This window comes from Bison bison, unplaced genomic scaffold (assembly GCF_000754665.1).
Source record: "Bison bison bison isolate TAMUID 2011002044 unplaced genomic scaffold, Bison_UMD1.0 scf7180017864063, whole genome shotgun sequence".
Classification (NCBI taxonomy): Eukaryota; Metazoa; Chordata; class Mammalia; order Artiodactyla; family Bovidae; genus Bison; species Bison bison.
This window is the reverse complement of record NW_011494635.1, coordinates 14,937,050-14,949,439: the sequence shown is the minus strand read 5'-3', so window position 1 is coordinate 14,949,439 and position 12,390 is coordinate 14,937,050. Positions and strand designations below refer to the sequence as shown.

The 12,390-nt window shown below is 46.5% G+C and overlaps 1 protein-coding gene across 1 annotated transcript in view; it reads right to left on the bottom strand.

The window, feature by feature from the left end:
• LOC104986186 overlaps window positions 1–1,994 on the bottom strand; it is a 17,240-nt gene extending 15,246 nt beyond the window's left edge. Inside the window, exon 1 of the mRNA XM_010836639.1 lies at window positions 1,989–1,994. Within this exon, the coding sequence (XP_010834941.1) occupies window positions 1,989–1,994 (6 nt within the window). The remainder of the gene's footprint in view (window positions 1–1,988) is intronic.
• Between the last annotated feature and the right edge of the window lie 10,396 nt (window positions 1,995–12,390).

The window sequence follows — 12,390 nt, the reverse complement described above, 5'->3', positions numbered from 1 at the left end:
CTGGAAGTTCATGGTTCACGTATTGCTGAAGCCTGGCTTGGAGAATTTTGAGAATTACTTTACTAGTGTGTGAGATGAGTGCAATTGTGTGGTAGTTTGAGCATTCTTTGGCATTGCCTTTCTTTGGGATTGGAATGAAAACTGAACTTTTCCAGTCCTTTGGCCACTCCTGAGTTTTCCAAATTTGCTGGCATATTGAGTGCAGCACTTTCACAGCATCATCTTTTAGGATTTGAAATAGCTCCACTGGAATTTCATCACCTCCACTAGCTTTGTTCGTAATGATGCTTCTTAAAGCCCACCATGTGAATGGACTTCACATTCCAGGATGTCCGGCTCTAGGTGAGTGTGAGTGATCACACCTTCGTGATTATCTGGGTTGTGAATATCTTTTTTGTACAGTTCTTCTGTGTATTCTTGCCACCTCTTCTTAATATCTTCTGCTTCTGTTAGGTCCATACCATTTCTGTACTTTATTGTACCTATCTTTGCATGAAATGCTCCCTTGGTATCTCTAATTTTCTTGAAGAGATCTCTAGTCTTTCCCACTCTATTGTTTTCCTCTATTTCTTTGCATTGATCATTGAGGAAAGCTTTCTTATCTCTCCTTGCTATTCTTTAGAACTCTGCATTCAAATGGGTATATCTTTCTTTTTCTCCTTTGCCTTTCGCCTCTCTTCTTTTCACAGCTACTTGCAAGGCTTCCTCAGACAACCATTTTGCTTTTTTGCATTTCTTTTCCTTGAGGATGGTCTTGCTCCCTGTCTCCTGTACCATGTCATGAACCTCTGTCCATAGTTCATCAGGCACTCTGTCTATCAGATCTAGTCACTTAAATCTATTTCTCACTTCAGTGATTTCAGGGAAACCCAAAGAGTGCTGACATAGAAAATGCCTGGAGGACTTCTTCTGGAGAGGCGGTCAGAAAAGGATTCCTGGAGGAGGTGACATTTTAAGTTGAAACTGAGAGGTTTGGTGAGGAATCAAGATTTCCACTTTGGACATAACCGAGAAGCCAAGAATCACTGCAAGGCATGGCTGGCTCTCCACCTCAGATTCTTCTCGTTAACACCTCCTAAGCCTCCATCCTCTGCTTGTTCACCTCCAGGGACAGGGGGACTCTCTCCACTGGAGGCAGCTTCATCCATCCTCACAAGCTAGGAGGATGGCAGAGTACTCCTGCTCCTCACCCAGGATCTATCTCCTGGAGTCATCCTGACAGCTGCAGGACTAGACTCTTCCTTCCCCATCAGGACAGCCTACAGAGATCTGAGCACAAGGACCTCTTGGAGTCTTTGCTACATTCCCCGAGCCTCTACTTTGAGTGAGGATGTGACTTGGATGCTGAGGGGACACAGAGATGTGTCAGACAGGACTCCTGCCCTGGAGGAACAAATGGGCAGGTATGTGTTGGAGGGCAGGGCAAATAAACCAGCAGTGACAGCACAGGGGGTGGAGGGCAGCTCAGGAGGCTGTGGGAGCCTGTCCCCTTGGCACTCAGCTCTGCATCGTGCTCTCCTTTGAGTAGATCCTGCTGATAATCATCTTCCCTCCTGCACACTGCACCCTGTGGATTATAAAACATTTCCAGGGCTGTGTGCTCATTTTCAACTGCATCCCAGCTGTGGGAGGCTGGTATTATCACCCCCACTTTCCAGAAGAAGAAACTGAGATTCAGAGAGGTCTAGTGAATTGCACAAGGTCACAATGCCTCTGAATGACTAAGGAGGGATATAAGCATGTCCATCTGAGTGTGGGTCCAGCACTCTCTTCATGATACCAGAGGCTCCATCATTCGGGGGCTCTCTGTCCGTCCGTCTTTGCACCCCCACACCCTCTCTAAGCTAGATCCGATAGCCACTCAGACCAGAGTTGACATCAGGGATACTGGGTAGTGTGGGGCTTCTCTTTCATCCCCTGACCTGACCCCAGGCCCTTCACCTCCCTTCACATCTTTCTCGTCCTGCCCCCCACAAAACTCCCCTCACCGCCATTACCCACAAGGTCCACACTAAGGAAAAGATAGGAAGAGCACCCTGGTAGGCAGGCAAACAGCTCAGCTAAGCCTCTTCTGCAGCAGAGTGGCTGGGCTGGGTAATCCCCGCCCACTCTGAGGGTCTCTGTGGGCAGTGCTCAGGCTCACCTGTGAGTCCCAGCAGGAGGGTGAGCAGGAGGGCACTCAGCGCCTGCCCAGGGGTAGCAGTCATGGCAGGAGGTGCCCAGCGTCCCTAGAATGTGCTGGCTCCAAGTGCTGGATGTGGCTCCGAGCCCTGGATGAGCCACTGCCTGGTCTCCCGACAGCCTGGGGTGGGCCTCGCAGTTCCTGACCACCCACCCACCCACCCCCAGGCCTAGAGCAGTGGTTTAAGCCACAGTAAGAGAAGTGGTCACTGTGGCCCACATCCCCTTCCAAACCCCAAAACCTCAAGGAAGCCTGAGGTCTCCAGTGGGAGGCGTGTGCTATCTCTGGCCTGGGCGTGGACTGTCTTATGCACGCACACAGGACCCACGAAAGGAGCCACCTGGGACCCCATTCGGAGCTAGGAGGAGAAAGAAAAGAACTCTTTGCTGCACCCCTTCCAGATGGCTCAGCAGGGACTAGGGGGCAGCACCATCCATGGTGAGTGTGGTATTGAGAGTACACTGGTTGGAGGGCTGGCATTTGGAAGCGGCCTAGTTTGAACTGGGCTTTCTACAGGGTCTGACACAATAATTTTTTCTTAAAAGCATCAGGAAGTTATTCATCCCTCATCACCCATTCATTCAACAATTACAGAGCAAGTGCCCAAAAACAGCAGGCTCTGCCAGTGAGACAGAGGGAGACAGGCAGAAGAAATGTGACCGAGCCGATATGAGAGCGGCACTCAGACATAAACAAAACCAGTTCAGGGTGACACCCATGCATAGTTCAGACAGCTCGGTGGAGTGGTCACACCAGCCCTTGGACCTCAGTCAAACCTGGGGCTCCGTTTCCTCATCTATAGCAGGAGGCACTCAGTCTACCTGGCACTGAGTCTAATGCATATAAGGTCTAAAATGCTGGTCATGTAATAGGAGCTAAATGTGAATTTCCATCCTAAGAAATATGATCCCCTCATCTCCACACTCTTCACGCTTGTTCTGCTCTTTATACCTCCACATGCCTTTCTGCTCTCAGCTCAGTTCTGTCCCCAGACACACTGTGTGAGCCAGGTAGGGAGCTTTAGACTTTCTAGTCTTCGCATTCAAAAAGTAAAAAGAAACTGGTGAAATTAATTTTAACAAATACATTTTATTTAACTCAACATCTATAATTGTACCATTTCAACATGTAATAATATAAAAATCCTGTGATATTATTACCTTGTTTTTTCCTTTAGTCTTTGAAATTTTTGTTACTTACAGTAGTCTAAGCTTCCCTAGTAGCTGAGACAGTAAAGAATCTGTCTGCAATGCAGGAGACCTGGGTTCAATTCCTGAGTTGGGAGGATTCCCTGGAAAAGGGAATGACAACCCACTCCAGAATTCTTGCCTGGAGAATTCCATGGATAAAAGAGTCTGGCAGTCTATAGTCCATAGAATCGCAGAGTCGAACACCATTGAGCAACTAACACACACACACACACACACACACACCCCAAGTCCTTCCTAAACAATAAAGTTGTGATTAACAAAAGCCGTATGTATTATACTGTTTTTACACTTAACATAATTAACAGTAAATAAAAACTTCAGTTTCTCCTGGCATTGGCTGGGCTCAGTTGCCACATTGGACAGGATAGTCTTGGGTGAAATGTTCTTTCCTCTGGAAAGCCCTCCTACCCTGAAGCGGAGGTACTTCTCTGGCATAGCATTTATCGGCTCTGATTTAATTTTTAATTGGCAACCAGTTACATAATTTCCCCATTAGACAGTAAGCTCTGCAAGGGCAGGGGCCTTGTTCTTGTTCACTACTGTAAGTGACAAGAGCATAGTAGGTGCTCAGTGAATCTTGGTTGCATCAAAGGATGGATGGAGGGATGGGTGGATGTTTGAATAAATAAAGAAAGAGGGAATGTGAACCATGGGGATAAGGAAAAGGCGGAAGCACCAGCACAGAGAAAGCACAGATGGCTTCCTGGAGGAAGTGACTTTGCCTTCAAGGGCCCCTGCATCTGCCCTTCAGCTTTAGTCATGCCATCTGCATGGCAGGAGGAGACTGGGGACACCAGGGCTGGGCTGCAGGGTCTGGGTAGCCATGGGTCTCCTGCTTTGTGAGGCTTAAAGAGAAGTGGGGAGATTGGAGTCCTCTGGGAGATGGTCTGAGGAGTGCCAAGGTACCCACAGGGCTCACCCTGGCTGGACCACATGCCCACTGGGGGAGGTTCAGTTTCCTCTGAGTGGAGCCAAGTCAGTCTTCTTCCTGATTCCAGTGCCCAGGACATGGCTGTCCCCCAGGCTGCAAGCTCCACTACCTAGGGGCTCCTCCTAGGGGCCTCGTTGTGAGTGTGGGTCCCAGTCCTGGCCTAATGGACTGTGGAACCAGGGACAGACAGAGACACCCTAGCTCCTCCAAAAGGGGAATGTGTGGTCCATAAAATCCAACCTCTTGCTTCAAGGACCCACAATCTTTCGCTCTCAACACAAGTAGGAGGGGCTCAGAGTGTAAACAGCCACTCATGTCACACTGCCACCCCTCTGGACACTCCTCTGTCTCTCCTGAAGACAGTCACCTGACTCCTTGAGAGCAGGGACACTTTCTTGTCCACTGACGCCCTGTCTGAGTGTTCAGTGTCCAGCACAGTGTCTGACACAGAATGGCCTGTGAGAACACTTGTTTGCTGAATCAATTCATTCCCTTAGCAGTTTGTTCATTCCTACAACTCAGCAGAGTGCCAACTGTGCCAAGTGCCCTACAAGGCACCAAGCAACTGAGCAGGACAGGTCTCTACCTTTAAGGAAGCTACATTCTAGAAGGAAGGCTGAAAACGAAGGAGCCAATGTGCAGTGTGATGTCAGGAAAGTTAGCACTATGTGAGTGAAAGTCTCTAAGTCATGTCCAACTCTTTGCGACTCCATGGACTCTACAGTCCATGGAATTCTCCAGGCCAGAATGCTGGACTGCGTAGCCTTTTCCTTCTCTAGGGTATCTTCCCAACCCAGGGATGGAACCCAGGTCTCCCGCACTGCAGGCAGATTCTTTACAAACTGAGCTATCAGGGGAGCCCTTAGCACTATGAAGCAAAGTAAAGACTGTGGTGGGGAGAGAGAGTGAGGGCGTGTGTTTGGGACAGTGCAGAGGAAGACCAGGATCCAGGGGAAGGGGCATGTAAGCTGAGACCTGGTCGTAGGGAGGAGGGGCCTTGGGGGGACCTGGGGGAATAGAAGGATGCTCGCTGCATGGCAGGCGTGAGTGGGGCTTCTGATCAACAATAAGGTCACTTGCAGAGGGAGGGGCAGGCAATCATGAGAGAAACCACAGGGCCTGACCTTGTAAGTCACAGTAAAGAGGTGGGATTGCAATCCGTGTGCAGCACACTGGTGGGCTGAGAGCAGAGGTGTGGGAGGATCCAATTTGTAAATTAAAAGCACACTCTTGTGGCCATGGTGAGGATGGAGAGGAGAGGGTCAGGGAGGAGGCAAGAGGGGGACAGGAAGCAAGAGGCCACTGCAGTTGGGGACAGTCAGACACAGCAGTCTGGAGCCTGGGGGAGAAAGAGGAATATGGGGACAGGGGATAGAAACTGGCAAGCTGTAAATAAATAGTCACCGACATTGCATAGGATGAAAGAAACTTCAGAAAGGACTGAGAGGAAAGTGGGGGAGGGTTGCAGGGCTGAAGTTGTGATCTGGCTCTGCCACCAATTCCCAGGATGACCTTGGGCCAGCCCTCTGTGCTCTCAGATTCTATCGCTGGGCACGGATGGGTTTGGGCCAAGTGATCTCTAAGGACCTTGTTCCTTGAATAGGTTTCAGGTTCCGTGAAACCATGGGCATGGTTTCACTTCCTGCACTCTGGAGTCCCAGCCCAGGCCCAGGCCTCATTCATACCGCATCTGCTGAGACTGCCTCCCAGGCAAAGTGCCAGGGCTGGTAATGGTGGGTGTCCAAACTCTGCAATTGCGAAGGGCCTGTGCTCACAGGGCTCATACTTGGTTTACTGCTCTGCTGTCGCCGTCTTGAAACACTTAATACTTTTGGAACATGGGGCCCTTCATTCTCAGTTTGCACAGGGCTCTGCTGATTATGTGGCCTATGCAGCCACATGCTCTTGGCCTCCTGGGGTGAGGGGAGGCAAACATCCCAGAGGTTTCAGGCATGATGCAGAGGGTAGCAGGCGTCTCAAGTTGCTATGTATCAGGACCAACTGAGGGCCCTCCCGGACCCTTCTGTATCATCCAGTCCCTGACATCACTAGCACCACCTTCCCACCACCTCTCCAGGCTCACTGACATCCCACAAATCCCAACAACTTCTCTGTTCCGGGAACTGAAGAATTCAGCCACTCAGATGGATTGAGTCTAGTGACCCCCAGCCCTATGAAAGCAAACAAACACAATAATGGGAGATGATGGGTGAAAAGCAAGGCCTTAACCCCCAAAAGTGGCTTTGATGATAGACTTTTAGGCTCCATGCACTTAGGCAGGGCACATGTGTGGGAGCAGGGGAAGTAAGTGAAACCCAGTGATGTGCGGTGACTGCTTGATACCAGCAAGCGGAAGGGAACCAAAGAGGAAGTGATTGGGGCTCATTTCACTTGAGAAAAAGAAGGACTTTCTAACAATAATGCTGTTCAGCAATGAAGCCTCAACTTCAGGTGGCCACTTCCCTTCCCAGAGGTTTAAGTATAGAACTCATGTCAGGGATGAAGATTCTGGTTGAGCAGCTTGACTGGAGAAATGTTTTTCAAACAATATTGTTGTCCAGTTGCTCAGTCGACTCTTTGTGACCACGTGGACTGCAGCCAGGTTTCCCTGTACATCACCATTTCCCAGAGCTTGCGCAAACTCGAGTCCATTGAGTCAGTGATGCCACCCAACCATCTCATCCTCTGTTGTCCCCTTCTCCTCCTGCCTTCAATCTTTCCCAGCATCAGGGTCTTTTCAAATGAGCCAGTTCTTCCCATCAGGTGGCCAAAGCTTGGAGCTTCAGCTTCAGCATCAGCCCTTCCAATGAATATTCAGGGTTGATTTCCTCTAGGATTGACTAGTTTGATCTCCTTGCTTTCCAAGGGAATCTCAGGAGTCTTCACCAACACCACAGTTCAAAAGCATCAATTCTTTGGCGCTTAGCCTTCTTTATGGCCCACCTCTCACATCTGCACATGACTACTGGAAAAACCATAGCTTGGACTATAGGGATATTTGTAGGCAAAGTAATGCCTCTGCTTTTTAATATGCTGTCTAGGTTGGTCACAGCTTTTCTCCCAAGGAGCAAGCGTCTTTTAATTTCACGGCTGCAGTCACCACCTGCAGTGATTTTGGAGCCCAAGAAGATAAAGTCTCTCACTGTTTCCATCATTTCCCCATCTATTTGCCATGAAGTGATGGGACCAGATGCCATGATCTTAGTTTTCTGAATGTTGAGTTTTAAGCCCGCTTTTTCACTCTCCTCTTTCACCTTCAACAAGAGGTCCTTTAGTTTTTCTTCACTTTCTGCCATAAGGATGGTGTCATCTGCATATCTTTTATTGATACTTCTCCCAGCAATCTTGATTCCAGCTTGTGCTTCATCCAGCCTGGCATTTCCCATGATGTATTTTGCATGTAAGTTAAATAAGCAGGGTGGCAATATATAGCCTTGATGTACTTCTTTCCCAATTTGGAACCAGTCCGTTCTTCCATGTCTGGTTCTACCTGTTGCTTCTTGTCCTGCATACAGGTTTCTCAGGAGGCAGGTAAGGTGGTCTGGTTTTCCCATCTCTTGAAGAATTTTCCACAGATTGTTGTGATCCACACAGTCAGAAGCTTTAGTGTAGTCAATGAAGAAGAAGGACATGTTTTTCTGGAATTTTCTTGCTTTTTCTATGATCTAATGGATGTTTTTTGATCTCTGGTTCCTCTGCTTTTTCTAAATCCAGTTTGTACATCTGGAAGTTCTCAGTTCATGTACTGTTGAAACCAAACTTGAAGGATTTTCAAACCATCAACCATAAAGAATTCATAGGTCATGAAATTAATGTGGTGGACATAATCCAGCATTTTTTAATGGAAGAGAAGAAGGAAGAAGATGATGGGGAGTGGACGGGAAGGGAGAAGAAATAAATATCGGGGTTTATCCTACATAGTTAGGGAAAGTATTCTTTCTTAAAACTTAAAGTGTGTGTGTGTGCACGTGCACGCACATGAGCTCTGGATGGCAGTATTACTAACTGTGGGTGGTCGTCAAAAAGATTGAAAGCCTCAGGAAGTTGATCTCTAAGATCTTTTCTACTTTGTAGTTATGTGAGGCAAGGTTTTTAGATTTTATGGATGAAATTATGAGACTAGGATTCTAAGATTCATTTATTTCTTTTTCATCCATTTACTTCACATTTATTTAATACCTCTTCTACGCCATGCTGGGTGCTAGGGAGAAAGAGATAGATTATAATCAGCTTCTGCCCTCAAGTCAAGTGATAGAGACATTTAAACAGATACTTATAATGCAGCATGGTAAGTGTCTCAGCGAGCACTTAGCTAAGGTTGGTACATATTTCACCCAGTCTTATGAGGGAGGTGCTTTTCTCAGCACCATTTTGCAGATAAGGAAAAAGTCAAGGTCAGATGATTATATGAAAAGCTCATCAAGGTCCCCCAACAGAGCCATAATTTGAACTCAAGACCCCTTGTGTGCAGAGCTGTATTTTTAACCACTGGTCTGTGGTGGAGAGGGCAGGAGTGGGGGTGTGAAGGCTCAGGGAGGAAGGGACTGGCTGGAGCAGCTGGGGTGGCATGAGGGAGAGGCCAGGACAAGTGCCATAGCACAGGAGACACTTAAGTTATGTTTTGAAGGAAGAATAGGAGTTTGATAGCTTAATGAGGTGAGAAAAAGTGCATTCATTTTCTCAAGAGACAGCCCAGAAACCATGCTGAGAACAGGAAAGAGTGTGGGATTTAGAGCAAGCAAATTGGGTTTGAATTTTCATTACTGTGTTTGCTAGCTGTGTGACACTGGGCAAGTCACTTAACCTCTCTGGCCTCATTTCTTCTAAATCCAGGTTATCGTGTACTTGATGCATCTGGGCTTCCCAGTGGCTCAGTGGTAAAGAAGCCGCCTGCAGTGTAGGAGATGCAGGTTCGATCCCTGGGTTGGGAAAATCCCCAGGAGGAGGGCATGGCAATCCACTCCAGTATTCTTGCCTGGAGAATCTCATGGACAGAGGAGCCTGATGGGGTACAGTCCATAGGGTTGCAAAGAGTTGGACACGACTGAGCGACTTAGCGTGAACGGACATGATGCGTCTAAGCATTAGCACAATAGGAGCTTTGTGTTGATTACAACCCATTGATGAAATTTCCTAGAGTTTGAAACCTAGCCCTGCACTTACCCTCTGGGTTACCCTGGTCAAGTTGCTAACCCCTTCGTAACCCAGTTTCTTCATCCTTAAAACAGGAATAATACCACATAAGTTTATGAAAATAAATCAATACATGTGAAGTGCTTAGAAGAGTATCAGGCACAAACCAGGTGCATGGTAGGAACTGGCTACTGTTAACACTCCCATATGCTACACATGTGCTAAGACCTTTATAATTTTATTCATTAATTAGATTAACAAATGATTGTTGAAGTGCTGCCATGTTTCAGGCAATGCTCAAAGTGTACCAGGGAATCTCAATTAGTTTACCACGTGGCTGGACCCAGAGTTTGTTTTCTGCGGGGAGTGGGAGGGGGAATAAGATCTGGATGGGAGGTGTGATAGGGGTGAGAAATGGGGCTGGAGGGGTGGAAAGGGCCAGGTAACGAAAAGTGTTTCATGTCATGTCATCCTGTAAGCAGTCGTGAGCCCGTGGAGATTTTCAATCTGGGGAATTTTTATTCTTAGAATTTATGCTTCCCTAGTTGCAAAACTCTGAGTCTATGCCAAAGTCTTTATGATTCCAAGATTATAGTCCTCTGAATTTTGTGACCCTTAATATATTTCACTTGCTGTGGTAGATTAATATAAAAAAATGGTTACAATAAGGACTTCTGGTTTCAATGCCAACATGTAAAGAACTTGAAAGTCATTACTTCTGTCTTTACAACAAGAAAGAGAGAGGCTGAAAATCAATGGCTTTTCTTGAATCCATCACAGACATGAGCCTGCAGGGCAAACACCACCCAAAAATATGGGGAGTCAAGTGTACTCAATGAGATATGGCACCCAAGACTGGCTTACCCAAGCAACGTTACGAGTTGGTGGAACACTTAAGGAGTAATTGTGATGAACTGCTGAAGGCTGAGAGCGGGCTAACATAAGAGTGAGAAGCTTCTGAAGACTCCAGTCATGGGGGTGGGGAAGACCTAGTATTTTTGTAGATTTTTCCTCCAGGAACATCACCAGGCTCTAATGGAAAGGATCCAAGAGAGTTTCCCAGGTAACTGGTAGGAGAAGGCAAAAAGCAGTCATGGTGATGCCCTTCTGGATCCTTCTCCCTAATCTCCAGCGTAGAGGATTATGCCAGAGAGCAATTCTGAGATTTCACCCCTGCTCAGGCAAAAGGAACTCTGCAGCGCTTCAGCCCTCTCCAGCCTTCCTGTTTCACCTAAGGGGGAAAATGTATGTGTGTATACACAACATAGGCGGTAGGCTGGGATGTTGCACCTGGGTGGGGAAGGGACTAGAAGCAGCGGGATGGCAGGAGCTTTACCTCTAGAAGAGGAACAGCAACACTTGTAAAGGCCACACCCCTGAGATGAGATGTAAGCCCACAAAAAGACTGAGACTTACTTGGAAGATGAGGGAATGCCTTCCCTCCACCCTGCTCTACTACCACCACACCAGTAAGGCCCCAGTATAAATAAGCACAGCAGATTACAGCTGAAAGAGTGCTACAAAGAGCTGCAAGACACAGATTCTCTGAGGAGACATTCAAAGAGACGCTCCAGAGCCAAAAAGGAGGAGAAAACAAGGACACGAAGGACCGTGAAGTCCCACGTACATAAAGCTACACAAGCATTAAATGTGGCCCAAGTCCTAGCGATAATTAACATCGATCTTCACACTAAAGGTCTGTATTTGTTATCCTCTACAATATGTGCAACTGTCAACAAAAATGTACAAGACAGGATTGCTATAACAAATTACCACAAGCTTGGTGGCTTAAAACAACAGAAATGTATTCTCTTACTCTTCTAGAAGCCAGAGACTCAAAATCAGCATTACAGGGCTGAAATCAAAATATCACAGGGCTGAGCTCCCTTCCTTGCCTTTCCCAGCTTCCAGCAGTTGCCAGGATTCCTTGGCTTGTGGCTGAATGGCTCTAATCACTTTCTGCATGGTCACATCACCCTCTCCTCTTCTTCTCTCTCTGTATCAGATTTTCCTCTGCCTATCTCAAAAGGATGCATATGGTTGCACTTAAAGTCCATCTGGATAATCCAGAATAATCATTGTACCTCAAGATCCATTATTTAGCCTATCACATATGCCAAAAGGCAAGACAAAATTATAGGTTGAAGAGACAAAACAATCACGAGAAGCAGACTCAGATTAACCCATGTTGAAATTATCAGGCAGGGAATTTAAAACAACTACAACTAATACGTTAAAGATTCTAATGGAAAGACATTTTCCAAGATATCACACGTGCTTAGTTGCTCGGTTGTGTCAGACTCTTTGCAGCCCCATGGACTGTAGCCTGCCAGGCTCCTCCATCCTGAGGATTCTCCAGACAAGAATATTGAAGTGGGTAACCATTCCCTTCTCCAGGGTATCTTCTTGACCCAGGGATCAAGCCCAGTCTCATGCATTACAGGTGGATTCCTTACCATCTGAGCCACTGGGGAAGCCCAAGTTACCATGTATTAGACCACAAAAGAACTCAACACATTTTAAAAGATTGAACTTATTTGGAGAAAAGATGGTTCTTTAAAACTCATGCTGGAATAATTAGATGTCCATATGCAAAAAAGAAAAAGATTCCCAACATATATCTTATACCTTACATGAAAACTAAAATGAACTCAAAATATATCATAGATCTAAATGTAGAGCACAAAACAACAAAACTTTGAAAGAAAAGATAGGAGAAAATCTGATTTACTTTGGGTTTGATGATAAGTTTTTAGACACAATACCAAAAATGCAATTTCCACAAAAGAAAAAAATTGACAAGATGGACTTTATTAACATTTTTTTCTGTAAAAGATAAAGTGAAGAAGATGAAAAGACAGGCCACAGACTGAGAGTAAATACTGGCTAATCACATATCTGATCAAAGAATCATGTCCACAATATACAAAGAA